Source organism: Cyclopterus lumpus, chromosome 11 (genome assembly GCF_009769545.1).
Source record: "Cyclopterus lumpus isolate fCycLum1 chromosome 11, fCycLum1.pri, whole genome shotgun sequence".
In the NCBI taxonomy this organism is placed as follows: Eukaryota; Metazoa; Chordata; class Actinopteri; order Perciformes; family Cyclopteridae; genus Cyclopterus; species Cyclopterus lumpus.
This window is the reverse complement of record NC_046976.1, coordinates 938,785-959,307: the sequence shown is the minus strand read 5'-3', so window position 1 is coordinate 959,307 and position 20,523 is coordinate 938,785. Positions and strand designations below refer to the sequence as shown.

General features: G+C 44.1%; 1 protein-coding gene across 1 annotated transcript in view; it reads left to right on the top strand.

The window, feature by feature from the left end:
* LOC117739009 (calcium/calmodulin-dependent 3',5'-cyclic nucleotide phosphodiesterase 1C-like) overlaps positions 1-20,523 on the top strand; it is a 53,979-nt gene that overhangs the window by 21,117 nt on the left and 12,339 nt on the right. Inside the window, exons 6-12 of the mRNA XM_034545251.1 lie at positions 3,427-3,493; positions 4,775-4,891; positions 6,008-6,148; positions 6,960-7,060; positions 7,303-7,431; positions 8,581-8,682; positions 14,953-15,073. Coding sequence (XP_034401142.1) covers positions 3,427-3,493; positions 4,775-4,891; positions 6,008-6,148; positions 6,960-7,060; positions 7,303-7,431; positions 8,581-8,682; positions 14,953-15,073 — 778 coding nt within the window. The remainder of the gene's footprint in view (positions 1-3,426; positions 3,494-4,774; positions 4,892-6,007; positions 6,149-6,959; positions 7,061-7,302; positions 7,432-8,580; positions 8,683-14,952; positions 15,074-20,523) is intronic.

Genomic DNA, 20,523 nt, shown 5'->3' with positions numbered 1-20,523 from the left:
TGGGGAATCCCACACACGTTCTACTTATTTACGATGTTTTACGATGTCCCCCGTTTGCACAATTAATGCTGTTGTTAATATTTTTTTATCAATAACTTTGGTAATATTTGTCAAACACTGAAGTCTGCTCTACATGGCACGACACAACTTCATAGAGAGCATGTGGGGGCGCACACAGCCTCATGACAGTTTGTGAAATAGTCATCTAGTGATTCCTGTAGCACGTGAACCTTCCATTTTTAATCCTGTCACTTAACAACAACAATTTGGGTCACCTGGTATTGGTCACCAGTCTCGTGGTTGAAAGTCCTGTATTTGTTTGACGTGTCTATGTACACAAATCACTCAATTAAAATGTTGCTGGGGTGAGACTGGGCGGGACCGATACAATCAACAGGCACATTTCTCTATCATCATGCTTGCATTGTTTTGAGGCAAAGGTTAGAGGTCGTAAAATATATACCCATAGCCAATCACAACTAGTTAAACAATTTTAATAGATTCCAAAATGTTTATTTGTTTGTTTTTTGCGCAATGCAGTGAATGTCATCTGTCTACGGCATGGGTCTCAAACTCGCGGCGATATTGTGTGGCCCCCTAATTGACATCAAAGTTGTGTTAGTGCAGCCCACACGTTTTTGTCGCACGCACCTTTTTGCCGAGTCGTTGCCCCGGGCGTTTTATATTTGGCGCAAGTAGATCCCATGCAAAGTCAATGCACATATGCGAATTATGCAGATTTTCGCCCAACGCTGAGTTGCGAAAGGCAACAGCGTTTAGATGCTCCGCCCCTCATCACTGACGTCGTGCCGTTGGTGAATCAAATGGCTGCTGCAACTCTAGTAGCGCTGGAAGCGGACAGTTATCCAGACATAGTCTCTGAAATTCACCGAGCTGTGTGTGCCTACGGTTATGAACCCAGACATGAGGGTGTTTAATGTTCTGACGTTTGTGGGATTTCCACAACAAGTATAAAGCAGAAATAGTGGTTATTTCTTCCCTGGTGGATGGTGGGAATTATAAATGTTTCCACGGAGATTAGCCACGCCCCCTCTAAGGCGCGAATGAAGCGAATGACGCAAGAGAAAGTGATTCCGGAGCGACACCAAGTGGAAGGAAAATATATCCTGTCACCCCCCAGTCATGTCTTTCTCAAAACCTGCCGTGAAGAGAAAGGTTGGCGACGAACACAGACAATTTCAGGAAAAGTGAGAGACTGAATATTTTTTTGTTGAGCACAGGGGAACCCCGACGTGTCTTATATGCAGAGAGAAAATTGCGGTGCACAAGGAATACAACATCAGACGTCATTACTCAACTAGACATGCTGAGGAGTATGCACAATACCAGGGAGATGAGAGAGAGGACCGGGTCGTCAATCTTAAAACATGTCTACTGAGGCAACAACATTTTTTCAAGAAAGCAAGCAAAGAGAGTGATGCGGCAGTCGAAAGCTAGCTACGTGGTGAGTAAGATGATTGCTAGGGTGGGAAAACCATTCAAAGAAGGCGAGTTCATCAATGTTAGGCTATTAGTATAGTTTGTCTGGAAAAGAACGGTCAGTTTAGCAACATCAGCCTTTCAGCCAACACAGTGGCAGAGCGCATGTCTGACCTGTCAGGTAACATATACGATCAGCTGCGTGAGAAAGCCAAACATTTCCATGCATATTCAGTCGCTCTTGATGAGAGCACAGACATCACTGACACTGCGCAGCTCGCAACGTATGTCCGTGGTGTTGACGACAATTTTTGAAGTGATGCATGGCCAGACCACCGCTCTGGAGATATTCCGCCGGCTGTGTGATGCCATTGTGGATGCCGGATTACCATTGAAAAGGTTTGCTGGAATAACAACCGACGGAGCGCCATCAATGAGAGGGAGGAGAAATGGACTGGTGGCACTTGTTCAAAGTAAACTGCAAGAGGAGGGTGTGGAGGCCATTGCTCTGCACGGCATTATCCACCAGCAGGTTCTTTGTAGCAAATGCCTGAAGTTTGACAATGTGATGTCTGTCGTTGTGAAATGCATCAACCATATCAGATCCAGGGACTTAAAGCACCGGCAGTTCCGCGCCTTTTTGGAGGAAATAGAGTCAGCATATGAGGATGTTCTCTACTTCAGCAGAGGAAACGTCTTGAAGAGGTTTTTTGAGTTGAGAGCAGAAGTGAAAGCCTTCATGGAGAAGGATGGGATGGCCGTTCCTGTGCTAAGTGATCCCAAATGGCTCATGGACTTAGCTTTTCTTGTTGACATCACACAGGAGCTGAATGTTCTGAACAAGAAGTTACAAGGCCAGGGGCAGCTTGTCAGTGCTGCCTATGACAACGTCAGAGCATTCTCCACAAAACTTGTCTTATGGAAAGCCCAGCTCTCTCAGACAAACCTCTACCATTTCCCATCATGCAAGGCACTCGTTGATGCGGCCACAACATTCAGTGGTGAGAAGTATGCTGATGTATGCTTCAGGAGGAATTTGATCACAGCTTTGAGGACTTCAAAACATACAGAGAACCTTTTCAGATGTTTGCTGACCTTCTCCTTCCATGTGCAAGATGCCATCCTGTGCTTCAAACGGAGCTCATGGACCTGCAGTGCAACTCTGAACTCAAAGCCAAGTTCAGGGAGGTGAGTGGACAAGCAGACAAGCCCCCACCTTCCCTGAGCTTTCCAGGATGTTCAAGCGGACCATGAGCCTTTCTGGGAGCACATATCTGTGTGAACAGCTCTTCTTCCAACATGAACTCTACAAAGTACAGGTCTGAAGAACCGTTCATGTTCTGAACTGTTATTAATAATTGTATTATTTATTAATAAAGATTGAGAAGATTGGATCAGTTTTGGAATACATATATATATATATACTTACATAAGTTGGGAGTGAGAACGTATATATATATATATATATATATATATATATATATATATATATATATATATATATATATATATATATTAGTTAATTAATTTATAAAGGACAGATATTCAAATATGATGAGATGTCAGAGAACTCAGCTGCGGACACACACACACACACACACACGTTACCTCATGTAGACACACTATGTAGTTAGTCATCAGTTGTGTGCTCCAGATCAGACTGGAGATGTAACGAGTAAAAAGATAGATGAGTAGTACTCGATATCTTCTGATGTTTCTGCTTTTTAAACAGGTACCACACTTTTTATATTGTGTTATTTACTTTGAGCCAGCTGCCTTCTTAACGTTTTTGTCGTGAAGTGAGGTTTCCTTTACTAAACTTCTCACTGCAACTTTTCAAAGGGATAAGAAATATTTAGTATGAAGAACAAATCAGAAAAAAGTTGAAATTCTGACCATACTGGTCAGTGTAGCATTCAGTGTGCGTGAGCTTGTTTTGACACCGTGTTGTGGAATGTGTCTATGTGTGTGTTATCTCTGTGACAGGATGTACAGACGGAGCTCCAACATGGCCGGTCTAAGTTATCCCCAAGATGTCATCGCTGTGCTCAAGGTATTAATGTGTTTGTATGGTTGTTTGTGTATGGTGGAAAGCTTGTAATAGATTGATTTATGATATGAAAATGCACTCATGTTTTTTCAAAATGTGTTTTGTACATAGGTTTGACATAATTGCTCTTAAGTGTAGGTAGAACTTATTAAACATAACTTAGAATAAACACCATAGTGAGGGGCTCTACTGAAAACATCTGGAAACATCTTCCAACTGCAGGAAAGTAACTGACAGGAAAGTCTGTCAACACTTTTATTACTGTAACTCAATATTCCTAGAATGCGTGCACTTAATCTATAAGTGCACGCAATAACAATAAAGTGAACTTAACAAGTGTCTTTAGTTCCTTTATCAAGGTGTTCCTTAACAGAACTTCACTTTGCTTGGTTGTTGTTATGGCTAGTTCCAGCTGTCACAGACTCACTGATTTCAGATTGATGCTCTGCCTCTTATCCCTGTCCTCGCTCTCAAATAGTCCCCGCTTGCGTTTGGAGTTCTGCTCCAACTGTATGCTTGCACTCCGATATGTTGAGCAGATTTCCTGCACTCCAGCTTCAGCCCTTCTCCTCACACTCTGCTGCTTCTGTGTGCTTGTTAAACGTTTGCCCACGGATTTCTCCCCTGCTCTGATTTTTCTCAACCAATAGGATGCCAGGTATTGTGTTGGCCAATGAAATGACCCCTGCCTCATTGCAGATGTGCTTTCTCTAGAGCTTTGAATAAAATGATAGAATATCAGCACCCATACTTTTTCTTTTAATATAATAACACCATTTACTGGATGCCGTTAATAAACCACAGCAACTCGCTTGTTGACTTCTGCATACAGAGCAAGAGCTAAAACTGAGGAGGTAACCACTCCTTTAATACGTCCATGGTCTGCCAACATTGGCTATCTTCCAACGCAATTTAATAGAAGCTGTCATCTGATTCGTTCAGCTATTGTGCCATTTATATCTGTTGCTTTTATAAAACCCTGAAAATGTCTGTCTTAAATATGTTTTATTCTTGAAAAAGCAATAATTAGGAGGCCCACACACACACACGTAGCCATAGATTTTTGGTGCAGGATAACAACAATAATAATAATAAAATAATACCCACACTGCATTCATGTTTTCACAGTTTTACATTGGTATGAAAACATCTAGACTAAATTAAAATGGGTATTTTTATACCTATGATAATTCTAAATAAAAAAGGAACCGTAGCAATTAACAGATGAGCGGGTTTATAGTGGGTCATGTGCCAATGAAACTTGTTTCTATTTATCTGTTCTAGCATGTGGACACGTGGTCCTTTGATGTGTTTGCACTGAACGATGCCAGTGGGGACCACGCTCTGAAATTTGTCTTCTATGACCTATTCACCAGATATGACTTGATCAATCGTTTCAAGGTATGCCAACAAACTCCCATTGCCTCCATCAGATACTTCAGATATGTGATTGTGTGCACCAACCCCTACTCACTCCCAACACATCCAACAGTCAGTGCCACACAGGATGGGAGGGGGGAGGGGTGGGGTCTTACACACACAGCCCTTTCGTCCAGGAGACACCTTCAGTGACACCAAAACTGAGCACAGACGGGAACATAGAGCGTCATATTCTGAAGCTTGTGTGTTGATGAACACCAATGTATTCATCAACACATTGGTGCCACGGTGTAGAACAAAGCGGTATAAAAACAGCGTTGTTCCAGCAGCCATCATTCAGGTGAACAAATTACAATTATAACAGTACACTGATTTGTGGCTTTGTGTACTTTTATCATCATGTCTGGCTTGTTGTATTTGTTGATTGTAATGTGTGTCGAGATGAATGCCTCACGTTCCATTGCGAAACAAGTCTGGGTACAAATAAAATAACCTAACCTATAACACAAAAAAGATATCAAGATCATCATCAGCACTTCAAGGTTCTAATGTTATCAAGCTATAGTTACCAAGTATACCTTAGCAAAGTGTAAGTTTTACAAAATACAATGCTAATACTAGCTAACATTAGCATTAGCTGTTGGGATTCACAAGATAGATAGCTGCCTTACAACAATAAATACTATCACACTTTGCTTCTTACGATTGAAATCTTGATGCTGATTAATTTGGAAGTTTCAATTCATCAAAGAACAGCTACCAAAATTCAGTGAACTGCAATTTCGGTCTGCATTATCCACATCCTTGCTGTATTGTACTCAAATGCGTGTTCTGAAACAATTGACGCTACGCATTACTCATTTTTATTCCGCATGCATACCTGCATTACAGTTATGTGCACTTCTGGTTATATGCAATGCTAAATAGGTGGAGTACTTTTTTCAGAAGAAAACCTGTTGTTGTATCGCACCTTTTAATGAGCTTGGAAATTCAAGTTTGAGTTTTAATGCATAGTTTTGTCCTACAAAATCGAGAATAACCTGGAGTTATGCTTCAAGGGGATGTGATCGTGGTTAGCTCTCATTTATACTGCAGTATTTGTCATTGTACCTAATTGTTGTGTTTCCTCTATGGAAGGTCCCTATTTCTGCCCTCATATCATTCGTGGATTCGTTGGAGGTGGGCTACAGTAAACACAAGAATCCTTATCACAACCTGATGCATGCTGCTGATGTCACACAGACCATCCATTACCTGCTTCTCAAGACTGGCATGGTGGTAAGTCTTGGGTTGGCTGAATGCAAAATGCCGATTTTGTCAGTGAATCTTACAAGTCACTAAGCACATAGAGCTTTTCATAACTCAAAACCCAATATAAATGAGAATTGATTGATGATGCCAGAGTTGTCTCAGCTCGGACTACACATTAATGAAAGGCTGCATGATAAACTGGGGGTTTAAGTGACTTTGGTTTGTTGTGACTTTTATTGGGTACATTGTGTGTTACAGCAAAGACAGAACAACAGAAAAAAGTCCATTCAGTGAAGCAGTAAAGTAAAGCAAGACAAAATCATATATTTAAATCGTTGCAATTTAAATGAGATTCCATCTCGAGTAACCATGGCCACATTGAAGTAACATTGAATTTTTAATACGATTAAATCTCTCTTTTTAATACGATTAAATCTCTCTTTTTAATACGATTAAATCTCTCTTTTTAATACGATTAAATCTCTCTTTTTAATACATTTTGACTTTTGGAATGAGACAATTACTGACACGAGGACACATCGCTCGCTGTGAGAGAGAGAAGTTGGAAGGTTTGCACTCTAATGTAAATAGTCTTCTAAACTATTTGGGACAGCCAAAGAGAGAGTGTCAAAAGAGGTCATCCTAGTAGGGTTAGGGTTAGTAGTCAGTGACACAAGAAACAGATCTCAGTCAGATATTGAGTCAGAGTAAAAACCCCACGTCGTCCGCCGGGGGTACAGAGGCCTGAAAAGTATCTTTTTATTCTCCCTGTGAATCGTATCCTTTTCTCCCGAGCCTCACATTCCCGTCTGTCTGTCTCTCTCTCTCTCTCACTCAGCACTGGCTAACTGAGTTGGAGATCTTTGCTATCATTTTTGCAGCTGCCATCCATGACTATGAACATACAGGGACCACCAATAACTTCCATATTCAGACCAGGTAATTCCCACCCAGCAACACCAGTGCTTTTCAATCACTGCAGTTACTAAGGACATTAAGGACAGTTTAAAACAAGCTTCCATGATTAGAAAAGATTGACACAAAAAGGGTAAATAATAAAATGCTGTTTTGCCTCATACATTATGATGGTTGTTATTATTATTATTATTATCATGATGATGATTATTATTATTTCCATTTGAATCCAAAACCTTTTTAAAGTAGCTGTGTGGGATTTGCAGGTCAGACACAGCCATGTTGTACAATGACCGAGCTGTTCTGGAGAACTACCACGTCAGTGCTGCATATCGCCTTCTACAACATGATGATGACATGAACATCCTTTCTAATCTCTCCAAAGATGACTGGAGGTAAGCGGAGACAGCTGAGGTTGACATGGCATTGTTTTCACAGCTGTTTACATTCAATGATATGTGATTTAAAAATAATAACTCCTGCTCTTTATTTAGCATGGTAACACTTTTAATGGTCGCATATGTGTGTCTCTGTGTACAGCATCAGTAAAGGGTAAACGTGTGTTATTGTTTTTATGATTATTTGTATTTGTCATCGTGTATAAAATGTGACGGTGGGGGGGAGAAGCAAGGTTTTTTTGGGAGGAGCACACGGACAGGACGGCGGGTTATTCAGGCGACTGCTTCGCTGTGGATCTGGACAAGCGTGTGGATTACAAGTAGAAGACTGGACCGGAATACGGCACACTGGGCCCACCAGCTAAACGGCCTTTGTTTGACGGCTTTTGGGGGGTTTATTTGTCATTGGTCATTCTTTTGAGGACATTAAGAGACTTCGGGAATGTCGGGAGCCGGGGATGGAATTATACTTCGGGGGGGGCTAATTGTTTATTTGGTGGATGTTCGTTTTGTGTGTTGCACCGTATGCCGCATTGTTTGCTTTAATAATAACATATGGTGTTCGCAACTGACTGTTTGGTTTCTTTATGACTGTTTCACATTTGCTGTTCTTGGAAGTTTCAAGCATATCACGCAGTCCGGTGGCAGGGACTCAACACTCAATAACAGATCCGCCCATTCCCTTAAAATAGTGTTGTACTTTTCCCCTTAGGTTTGATTAGGAGGGAGGATTGTTACACACTAAACAATACAAGCCACAATTTACAGTATCATTCCGCTGTACGAATCTGTACAGTTCACATACTTAGTGCTTCCTTCTGATACTTTAATGGAGCTACTGCTGAAGAAACTCAGACTATGGGAAACAGGGAGTAACAAATGGGTATTTTAGAGAAAATAAAAAATAAATGATAGTGTAAATATTGTGCAAATACTAGTTACCTTGGCTGTTTTTTGGAGGAGGGTTGCATATCGATCTAGCACTGAATTGCTGTCAGCAACAAGATCAATGTATCTCATACAGTATTCCTGATTTAACGTTCTCCAAGCTTCATATGTATTTTTAATTCTGAAGGGAACATGAATGTTTGTGGCAATGCATTCAATATGTTTTTTAATATATTTTACTGTAATTTACTCTTTCAGAGAACTGCGAGCACTGGTAGTAGAGATGGTGTTGGCCACAGACATGTCCTGCCACTTCCAGCAGATCAAAGGAATGAAAATCCTCCTGCAGCAACCTGAGGCGTGAGTAGTGGATTTCACTTCTGAGTCTGTGTCCCTTTTGTTGCCATTCACTCAAGTTATAATGCTGACGCTGACACTATCAAATCATGACGCAAAATTGTGTTTAACACCATTATAATAATTTCAGATATCACTAGAGGGAAAAGGTTTTGTAGTATAGCTTGATAAACATCTTTGTAGAGGTGTGGTTTTAGCTGAATACAACCTGATGTAACTTGCACTGACTTTGTCCTCTAGCTGAGGAAACATTGTCCTTGCCTTGATAAATTATTCTCTGGCCCCTAGTCATTTTAGCTTGACTTTTAGTTTTATTATAATATATTATTAGTACTACTAATATACTATATCAGTGCTTTAACATGTACTTGTATCTGAAGCTAGGGTGGGCAATGTATTGTACGTAATGTATAAAGTATTTTGTTACATATATTTAAATTCACTTTACATACCGGCAGCAATCAATGAATAAAATGTGACGACAAAACCAATTTAAATAAATGTGGTATCTGTGGCTGTCACAGGACTGTCAAGGTGAAATGATTGGACCTACATGCCTATCTACAGTTCCTACCTACCTGTCTACCTACCTACTTGTCTACTTAATTCATTACATTACATGTCATTTATTTTTTATTAAATTAAATTCAGTTTATTTTCAATATCACAAATTACAAATTTTCCTCAGAGGGCTTTACAATCTGTACACATACGACATCCCTGTCCCAGGACCTCACATCGGATCAGGAAAAACTCCCCAAAAATAATCTTTGACAGGGAAAAAAGGGAAGAAACCTTCAGGAGAGCAACAGAGATGGACAGATGAATAGATGTCATGTGATCAGATGAACAGAGTTACAGAGTTACATAAACACATTACATGAATATGACAATGTATGAATGGAACTCCAATCCATGAAACAGAAGGAGGTAGAGAGGAGGGGGGGCGGGGCGCATTAGCAGGGCCAACGCGGGAGGCCGGCTCACCAGGCATCAGACACCTCAAGGTCCAATGGACCCTATGAGACGTGAAGTCACAACGACTCCGGGGAGGAAGCAGAGTTAATAAGGTGCAATGGAGAGATGTAAATTCATTCATAAGGAGAGAGAGAAGAGGAGATAGGTGCTCAGTGTATCCTAAAACATCCCCCAGCAGCCTATAAGCCTATAGCAGCACATCTAGGGGCTATAAGCACTAGTGGGACAGCTCTCTAGTGGGGCAATATGGTACTACAAGCTCCTTAAGATATGATGGTGCATCACCAATCAAGGCTTTGTAAGTGAGGAGAAGAATTTAAAATGTGATTCTTGATTTTACAAGGAGCCAGCTAATACAGGAGTAATGTGATCTCTTTTCTTAGTTGCACGTCGCGCCAGGATCTTCTCCTCGATCATATAAATATGGTCAGACTGCGGTCAGTAGTTTTAGCCGCCGTCCAGACCGTAAACAATCTCTTGGCATTTCCCCGTTCGACGGGAAAATATTACCGTAAATCCCATAATTACTGCGAGCCCCAAATGTCTCTACTATAAAGGCATCTACAAGGCCGGTCCCGGATCAGGATTACTAGTCACACAGATGGATCACATTTAATCCCTCTGGTCGCCAGGTCAAAAGGAGCTCATTTACCTGGCTGGCTTTCTCGAGAAACGTTACTTACTGCTCTCGTGTCGTTCTGTGTTCATACTCGCGGTCGTACGCACTCACGGTGTGTCGCTTGGATAAAAGTGTCACATTAATGATATGTAACGTAAGTATTCAATATCCAGAGTTTTGCTGTGTAGAAAAAAAGGAAGGATTACCTCTAATGCTGCATCCTCGTCCTATCGTTTTGTTAACAAACGTTCAATGACGGAGATCGGGATGACGAAGGTACGATCATTCATGAAATGCTCAAAAGTTATCCATATCCGTGCAGCCCACAAAGTTGTCAAGCAGGATCACGTGGCCTCATCAAAGCAAAGTGCTGGCCACTGCTGACCGCATCTCAAGCTCAATACGCATGTCGTGTCCATCGGGGGGCTTCCTAAGGGTCACCGTCAGAGGTTCACAGAGTCTGTCCTCCCTCTACTCCGGCTTCAACATAATCTGCATCTTGCGAGATGCTCCACCAGAAACTCTCCTGCCCCGGGTGAGTAACAGGAACACAAATGTCATATCACGTGTTAACCAGTCTTCAGAATTTCTCAAGAGCGACGACGATGTAGAGAAGAGAGAAGAGAAGAAGAAGAAAGAAGAGAGAAAAAGAAAGAGGTGAGACAAAAAAGATGGGAAGCAGGAAAGAGAAGAAGGAAAAATAAACTAAAAAGCGAGAAGACTAAAAGAAAGGGCGCCTCCTACTCGTGCCTCAGCCATCATCGGCGCTAAAGATCCCTAGAAATCCTAAACTGCCGCTAAGCAATGACATAACTGGTGGTCGAGGGCTTACACTCCCCTCCCAGGCGCACCTAATGCACATCATGTCCAGGCCATCGTCGATCTAGCGAGTCCGTAGGATCATACCTCAATCAGCCTTTATACAGCCTCCATCTCAAATGCATGGACGCGTGAGCAGGTTGTTTCCACGTATGGTTCTCATTCACGTTATACACCGGCATCCAAGTGAACTCAGAGGACAAGGAATTCAGAGGACAGCGTTGGCTAAATTGGTCATCCCAAGAAGGACACACAGCCTGTTAGCCATCGCTGGCCGCATCACGCATCCACGCAGGACACACAGCCCGCTAGCTACTGCCGGCTACATCATTCGGCAATCAGCAGGACACGCATTCCAGCCATGGCCGGCCAGCAATCACAGCAGGGCACCCAGCCCTCCAGCCACTACAAATCACCATACAAAGCGGCCTGACTTGCGGCATCATAGCAAACAGATCGGGCAAGTGGTGTTACATAGTCATATCTGGTAAGTAGCGCTATATCCATCCTATCACTTACTCCCGCTCAGACGCTCACTGTCGTATCCTATCCACTACATGCACATCGTTCCGGGAATTGCCACTGTATCGTATTCTAATAAGTATCGACTATATCGAAATGGCATCAGATCGACAGTATAACGCCTATTTCATGCCTCATCCTAGCAGGTCCACAACAACTGGCGAGAGAAGGAGAAGCAAAATCATTGCATACATCGAAGGAGCATTGGGCATTCTCTTACGGAATCGCATACATCGCAGCAGCACCGGGCATCCTTTAGCCAAACCGCATAAGCCCCAGCAGCATGGGGATTCCCCTAGCAGGATTGCAATATGTCGCGTCAGCAGCATCGTAATAGCCCTTAAAACAAATTCATCTAAATCTGCTTAACCCATGATACTATCCAAGCATGTTTTCGCTTTTCCCCATCATTGCATCTCTCTCAGGCAATCGGTACTGCTTCTAATGGTTTTACAAGTGCCGGAAGGGAAGGAGATATACAGCCGGGCGGAAGTAACTCATGCGAGCAAGGGAGCCGAACGAGCCGAGAGGATCGAGCTACACTGCGTACTGGGGACTCTACGAGAGCTACACCGAGAGCACGACTCTCAGTATAACCCCCACACCCAAATGCCTGCAACAATCTGTGCCCCCCATATAGCGCCACGCCAAACTCATGACTGTATTTCGCCCAGTCATGTTGATAACCGGTCACATCATGTCTCGCTAGCCGGAGCCAACAGAACCAGAAGGATTCCGTCAACCAGATCGAAGTGAAATCTCCACACTTCGTCTGATGCATGAACATGTTTTGCCGCATGATCTCACCGGCATTTGTGCCAATCGCAGGGAGTCTACCAGGATGCCTGCCTTAAACTCGCAATCCGAGCTTGCGGTCTAGTATCGAGTATTTCTTTCAAGCGCTATACAAATCTATCATCAGGTACCTTCTAGCAATCGCATACATCGCAGCATTGGGCATTCGTCACAGCACCACTGAGCGATTTGTTAAGGGTAATCGCAGTTAACGCAGCAGCAGCATCTCAGAGGAATATTCCGTCGTTCCATACAGAATTTCCTATCGACCTTCCTCATGCATAGCATGGATTGATTCTTCAGACTCGACCCATTCCCTCTAGCGTGCCTTAAATCCCCCATCAGTCATGTTTTAACTAGAGTTTTGTTTTGCTACTACTACTGCATGTTACCATATCTCCTGTTATCGCATCTAAAGTCTCAATATCACGTTTGCCCACATCTCGATGCATACATATACTGGTGGTGGTGTGCCGGCCAATTGGCCAACTGGCGCTCTCTGGCTGGTCATATCCGTCATTTCCAGTCAGATGACTCAATCATTTAATTCAACTAATCACGTATTCAGCTAATCATTCACATCCAGGTATTCTACTACCATATGGGAATCTCTATGGGAGTCTTGCGGTCATTCCAGGACACTAGCCACGAAGTCCCAGCTCAACTTGCTGCTATTTAGGTCACCGCTGACCATCAGCCAATGCCGGCCAAGCCACACATTGCAAGCAGGACATTTGAGACTTCATCATTTCATATCATCTGTTAACAATAAACATGCATCCTTTCTTTATCTAACTGGTCTCTCCCTGATTGAAATGGAGCTCTAGCAAGTTCAGACAGGAAGACCATACCATCAGCCTGCCATCTATTCCTCACATTCCTGCCAATCATTCCTCAAGCATGCTCACTCATTGTTTACTTGCTGTCATTGTTCTGCGCCGTCAATCATGACACCAGCTGCGCAGATCAGCTGATCCCCTCTATCCAATAAGCACACGGAAACAATGACACGGTTAGCCAATCATCTTTGTGCTGTCTCGTTTAAATGTGACTGTCTCTCTACCTTCAGTTCTTCATGTTGCTGTTACGCACCCCTCCACCTCCCCATCTCCGCCCAGTCTCCACGGATCCATCAGCCTCATCAACTCATCATTCCATCAGCTCATCACCACCAGGTCTGGACTCCACGGGGGGATATATCTCGTTGCTGATCGGGGCAGTCGGCCCTCAATTGCAAATCTCCCCGCAGAGTCCAAGCGCCAAAGACTCTGAGACTTCATCATTTTATATCATCTGTTAACAATAAACATGCATCCTTTCTTTATCTAACTGGTCTCTCGATGGAGCTCTAAGGACCATGAGGGATAATGACTTGAAACCGAATGTGTCGTTTGACAGGTGTCTGAAAACGGAAATGCCTTGCTACAAGTGAAAGCCTCTGTGGCACAAGCCTCTCTGTCTGCCTTTGTGGCTGTTATCCTTGCAGGTGGTGGAGGTGGGCGTGGCATTCGTCAGAGGAGTGGGAACACCTGAATTCATTAGCAGCACTGGCAGTACATGGGCCTTGTGTGCCAGTGCACTCTGTTATGATGTTTAGGGAAGATGGTTTGTAGAGATTACATTACATACACACTTTTCCCTCATGCACTCACCTACACTGTTAAAAATGTGGGCGACTGTGGGTCAGTGGTTAGCAGGTCCGTCTTTCAATCAGAGGATCGACGCTTTGATCCCCGGCTGTCCTAGTTCTAGTCAATGTGTCCTTGAGCAAAACACTTGCTCCCCGTAGCTGTGTAAGTCGCTTTGGATAAAAGCATCAGCAGCCCATGTCCCCCAGCTGCTATAGGCCTAGGCTGCTGGGGGAGTATGACAACAGAATCTAGTAAACTTTGATTTCTAAGTTTTCATTTTAAAGTAAATTTGGTATGTGTGTGTGTGGGAGAGAGCGCAATACCTGCAGTGTTGTAACTAACTTTGAAAAGTAAAACTTCTTTTAACCGTTTATACCGAGTGTGTATAGAGGAAGACCTTAAGTATCAAGCACAACCTTTAATTCTGAAAGAGTACAATATTACTCAAATATAAAGTATTTTCTGTAACTAAGCTAAAGTAAAGTTTACATTTGTACTACCATGTCATTTGCAACTTTATCATTTCAAGTGTTTGTAAAAATAAATCTTATTTACTAACCAATCTGCTTCCTGTTTACACCTGCATGCCCAGCATGATATTCATTTTCAGGTGTGTTAGCATGGACAGAAATAATGTATAAAAAGGTGTTGAATCACTTGTATGGACAGAGATCGTTTTGATTTATAATTTTAATTGTTTTACTTTAGCTCTAGCCTTAGCCTTTAGGCCTTTTTTTAAGCAACTTATGAATAAATGGGTACAACAACAACAAATGTAAGAATCATTCAAGGATTTGATCAAGCTACATGATGTGCATGAGCTACTCCAGCAAGTACTTCTCTTTAATAGTTGCACAGCAGCACGTTGTGTCATTGACAGCAGCCCAGCACTGTGGACTGTACTTACAGGATTGACAAACCAAAGGCCCTATCCCTGCTGCTGCACACTGCTGACATCAGCCACCCTGCCAAACACTGGGACCTTCATCATCGCTGGACTACATCCCTTCTGGAGGAGTTCTTCAGACAGGTAGCAACCCAAACACGTGCCACCTACTTACTGCTTTACTATTAATAAAGCCATATTAGTGAGTAAGCAAGCCAACTGTTTCAATGTTCCTCAGGCTTCCCATTATCACAACCCGGTCTCAGCTTTAATCAATAAACTGGCTTTATATTTATGACAAATGGTAAATTGCTCTGCAACAAGGATGACATCAAAACATGTCAGCTGCTGACCAATCCACTCAATGGAGAAATGTGGTCATCAATTCTACAAGATCCCAGTGTCAACAGGACTACATATTACAGTCAAGTGACAAGTAACAACAACACAGTGGCAGTTTTCTGATAGTTTTATTAATTTTGTTTTCATGATGAATATAGCAGAGGTAAAATAAGCATTCATACCACAACATGGGAGCTGTAGCTCATGGGGAGAGTGGTCGTCCTGACAACACAAGGTACTCGGTTTGATCCCCGCTGTCCCCTTAGTTTACATGTCAAATTGTCATTGAGCAAGACACTGAACCCCCAGTTGCTCCCCGGATTTTTCACAGCAGCCCACTGTGTCTAAGGATGGGTTAAATGCAGAGAATAAATACTTTTCATATATTATGTAACTATATGACAATAAAATACGGTTTTCATTTTCAAGATGAGTGCTCTTTGTGTTAATTTAAAAGATTTTCTGACATCAAATATCACATAATTGTTGGTTGTCTTTGAGAAATATGTATTTCATGGCCAAAACTGGCCGATTTTCAGTCGGCGCTGTTTGGGACAGTCCTTTGCAACTACCCCTCACTGCAGTGTGCAATTCCGTGCGTAGCTCGACTCCGCCCACATTGAGCAGCTTGTCTTGTTTTTGCATTTTGGTAGATCTTAAGGAATACAATATTAAGTAGTAACAGCACAACAACCATATATTAACACATATGCTACCTTCATTCGTGGTGTGGTTATTTGTGCTATACAGCTCAAACGTTATTGCAAGCTACTCATATTTGTCTTAAGCATGAACAGTAATTTAAAAAATCTACAACACAATCCCAGAATGTATAATTACTGTTGCTGCATATTTCTATTTTGGGAATCTATAATAATACTGTAGGTGACTAAAGGGACAGAATTCACGGGGCCAGTGTGCAATTCAGGGCGTAGCTCGCCCAGTCTTTCCTTTCTTGTTTTTGCATTTTTGTAGATTTTGAGGAATATAATATTAAGTAGTAACAACCATATATTAACACATTTGCTACATTTGGGAATCTATAATAATACTGTAGGGGACTAAAATGACCGAATTCACAGGGCCCCTTTAAAAGAAGGGGCGTAACCCTGGTGACAAGGGGTGTTAAAGGGCACCAGGAAGGGAATTTAGAAATGTTTTTTTTAATGGAAATAAAGTTGTGGCCAAAGGGAATACTTGGCTCTTTGTTATTTCGACGCTCCTACATTGGTGACCCTGACCTCTAATGGACGTTTACAGAGAGAAGATGACGACGCACAAAGTTTCACTCAAACTGCCGGAGTTTTGGGAGACGCAAGCATCGGTGTTGTTTGCTCAAACTGAAGCACTATTGGCCCTCAGACATTACAGCAGACGCTACAAAGTATTATTATGTCGTGGCGGCCCTCAGCAGTTTGACAGCAGGCAGGGTGGTGATGATCCTCTAGAGAGGGACAAGTATGATGTCTTGAAAGGCCAGCTGTTGAAGATTTTCGGGCTTTCTGACCCTGAGTGGTCTCGCCGGTTGCTTTCGCTTAAACGCCATCGGTGACAGCAAGCCGTCAGAGCTAATGGTCAAAATGTTATCTCTGCTAGGAAGACACAAGCCAGACTTTCTGTTTACAGAACTCTTGCTCCAGGTGTGGGCCGCTTTGGCCAACCGACTGTCGGGAGTTGGCTGAGGAGGCCGATAAGTTTTTCCTGGCTGGCGAACAAAGCTTCATGGCCGAGCTGAGGCCTGCGGAATCCACGGAGTGGCTGCCGGGTAGACGACGGTCGTCGCCGCAGCGCCAGCAGCGAGCCAACGGCAGAGGTCTATCAGCCTGTGTTATTACGACGCAAGGTTTGGGCCAAAGGCTACAAAGTGCCATTCTCCATGCAGTTTCGGCAGGACGGGAAATAAGTAACGGCCATGAGCGTCGGTCAGGAAGGCAGGCTGCTGTTCATTAGAGACAACATTTCCGGGCGGCACTTTCTCTGTGATGTTGTTGGCACACCCGCCACCTAAGGCTCCGATTGCCATCACCACAGACGCTTCGGGCTACGTGGTGGGTACGGTGCACGAGCAGTGGGTGAAGGGGGCGTGGCAACCACTCGCGTTTTTCACTCGGCAGTTGCGCCCGAATGAGTGGAAATACAGCACTTTCGATAGGGAGCTCCTCGGCCTCTTTCTGGCCATTTGGCATTTCCGATTCTTGCTGGAGGCTCGGCAGTTCACCGCGTTTGTGGACCACAAGCCGCTGACGTTGGCCATGGGGAAGAGAGCCGAACCATGGTCAGGGTTGTCCAGTTAGGATTGGACTATAACAAGATGCCCGGGGATCAGATTACGCCCGGGGCGTTCGGGAATTGAGGACGGCAGTTACGGGGCTGCGGTTGGAGCAAGTTGGAGCAGGTCCCATTTGGCGTAACCGGCACAACGCTCCTCTGTGACGTCTCCACAGGCCAGCCACGGCCAGTTGTTCCCGATGAATGGAGACAACAGGTTTTTGACGCGATGCATTTACATTACATTACATTACATGTAATTTAGCTGACGATTTTATCCAAAGCGTCTTACAATAAGTGCATTAAACCATGAGTACAACAAGAATCAAGCAAGTACAATTCCTTCAATAAAGTTAAACTACAAAGTGCTCTCAGTAAGAGCCATTTAAGTGCTACTAAAGTGCTACCACGGTGCTACCTTCCCTATTCAAGGTATAGTCGAAAAAGATGTAGAGACTTTCTGCTGTCCTGATGTCAATGGGGAGCTCGTTCCACCAATGAGGAGCCAGCACAGCAAACAGTCGTGACTTTGTTGAGTGTTTAGCTTTGAAGTGAAGGAGCTACAAGCCGATTGGCAGAAGCCGAGCGAAGTGAACGGGCTGGGGTGTAAGGTTTGACCATGTCCTGGATGTAGACCGGACCTGATCTGTTCGCAGCACGGTACTCAAGTACCAATGTTTTGAAGCGGATGCGGGCGGCCACCAGTAACCAGTGAAGGTCATGGAGGAGCGGAGTAGTGTGGGTAAACTTAGGAGGTTAAAGACCAGTCGAGCAGCTGCGTTCTGGATGAACTGTAGCGGTCGAATGGAATTAGCAGGTAGACCTGCCAGGAGGGAGTTACAGTAGTCCAGCCGTGAGATGACCAGAGCCTGGACCAGAACCTGGACCAGAGCCTGGACCAGAACCTGTGCTGCCTTCTGATTGAGAAGAGGTCGTATTCTCCTGATGTTGTACACCATGTACCTACAGGAGCGTGTTGTTGCGGTAATGTTGGCAGTCAGGCAGAGTTGACTGTTGAGTGTAACACCGAGGTTTCTGGCAGTCGAAGTCGGAGCCAGCACTGAGTTGTTGAAGTTAATAGTCAGGTCGTGGGTGGGAGAGCCTTTTCCTGGAAGGAGGAGAAGTTCAGTCTTGTCCGGGTTAATTTTCAGGTGGTGTGCGGACATCCACTGAGAGATGTCAGTCAGAGATTCGTGCTGCTACCTGTGTTTCAGATTGGGGAAACAAGAGGATCAATTGGGTGTCGTCAGCGTAGCTGTGGTAGGAGAAACCATGCGAGCGAATGACAGAGCCGAGAGAGTTGGTGTACAGAGAGAAGAGAAGAGGACCAAGGACTGAGCCCTGAGGGACCCCAGTAGTGAGAGGACAAGGCTCAGACACAAATCCTCTCCAGGTTACCGGTAAGTGCGGTCGGTGAGGTAGGATGAGACTAGTGAGAGCGCGGTGCCTGAAATACCCAGGTCCTGGAGGGAGGAAATAAGGATCTGGTGGTTCACTGTGTCAAAGGCAGCGGAAAGGTCTAGAAGGATAAGGACAGAGGAGAGAGAGGCTGCTCTAGCAGTGTGAAGCTGCTCAGAGACAGCAAGGAGGGCAGTCTCTGTTGAGTGGCCTGCCTTGAATCCAGACTGGTGGGGGTCTAGAAGGTTGTTGCTGTGGAGAAAGGAGGAGACTTGAGAGTTTTGGAAAGGAAGAGGAGGAGAGAGACAGGTCTGTAGTTATTGACTTCAGACGGGTCGAGAGTGGGTCTTTTCAGGAGAGGGTTGACTCTTGTCAAAGGGGCAGGTGGTTGGGCGGGCAGAGGTTACCAAGGTAAGAACTTGATTGGGAGACAGGAGAATAAAAGAGGAAAGTGAGGGGGAAGAAGATGAAGTTAAATTAGTAAATGAGGAGCGTATGTTGTCTATCTTTTTTGTGAAGTAGTCAACAAAGTGGCTTGGTAGAAGGGTGGAGGGGGGGGGGGGGGACAAGGGGGGTCAAGGAGGTTGGAAAAAATAGAGAAGGGCTTTATGGGGTTAGAAAAAGAGGATTCGATGCTGGATTGGTAGAACAGGCTTTTGGCTGCAGAGATAGAGGCAGAGAAGGAGGAGAGAAGAGATTGATAGGCGAGCAGGTCGTCGGCGTGTTTGGATTTTCGCCATTTCCTTTCCACTGCTCGCATAGTGGCTCTCTCGGCGCGCACCCGTTCGGACAGCCACGGACCTTTCGAGTCGTAAGAGGACAGAGAGAATCAAGAGAGGAAGACAGAGTAGAGAGTAGAGTGTCAGTGGCAGAGTTAGGATGCGTGAATGAGAAGGAGTCAGTTGAAGGGAGGGCTGACAAAACAGACAAGGCCAGAGAGGAGGGTGAGAGGGTGCGGATGTTGCGACGGACAGGTGCAGAGTCCGTTGTGGGAGGGTTGTCAGTTCCAAAGAGTGGGAGAGAGTACGAGATGAAGAAGTGGTGAGAAACATGAAGTGGAGTTACAATTCAATTCAATTCAGTGTATTTTGTATAGCCCAATATCACAAATTACAAATTTGCCTCAGAGGGCTTTACAATCTGTACACATACGACATCCCTGTCCCAGGACCTCACATCGGATCAGGAAAAACTCCCCAAAAATAACCTTTGACAGGGAAAAAAGTGAAGAAACCTTCAGGAGAGCAACAGAGGAGGATCCCTCTCCCCGGATGGACAGATGCAATAGATGTCATGTGTACAGAATGAACAGCATTACAAAGTTACATAAACACATTACATGAATATGACAATGTGTGAATGGACCTCCAATCCATGAAGGAGGTAGAGAGGAGGCGGGGCGGGGCGCATCAGCAGGGCCAACGCGGGAGGCCGGCTCACCAGGCATCAGACACCTCCAGGTCCAATGGACCCTATGAGACGTGAAGTCACAAAGACTCCGGGGAGGAAGCAGAGTTAATAAGGTGGAATGGAGAGATGTAAATTCATCCATAAGGAAAGAGAGAAGAGGAGATAGGTCCTCATTT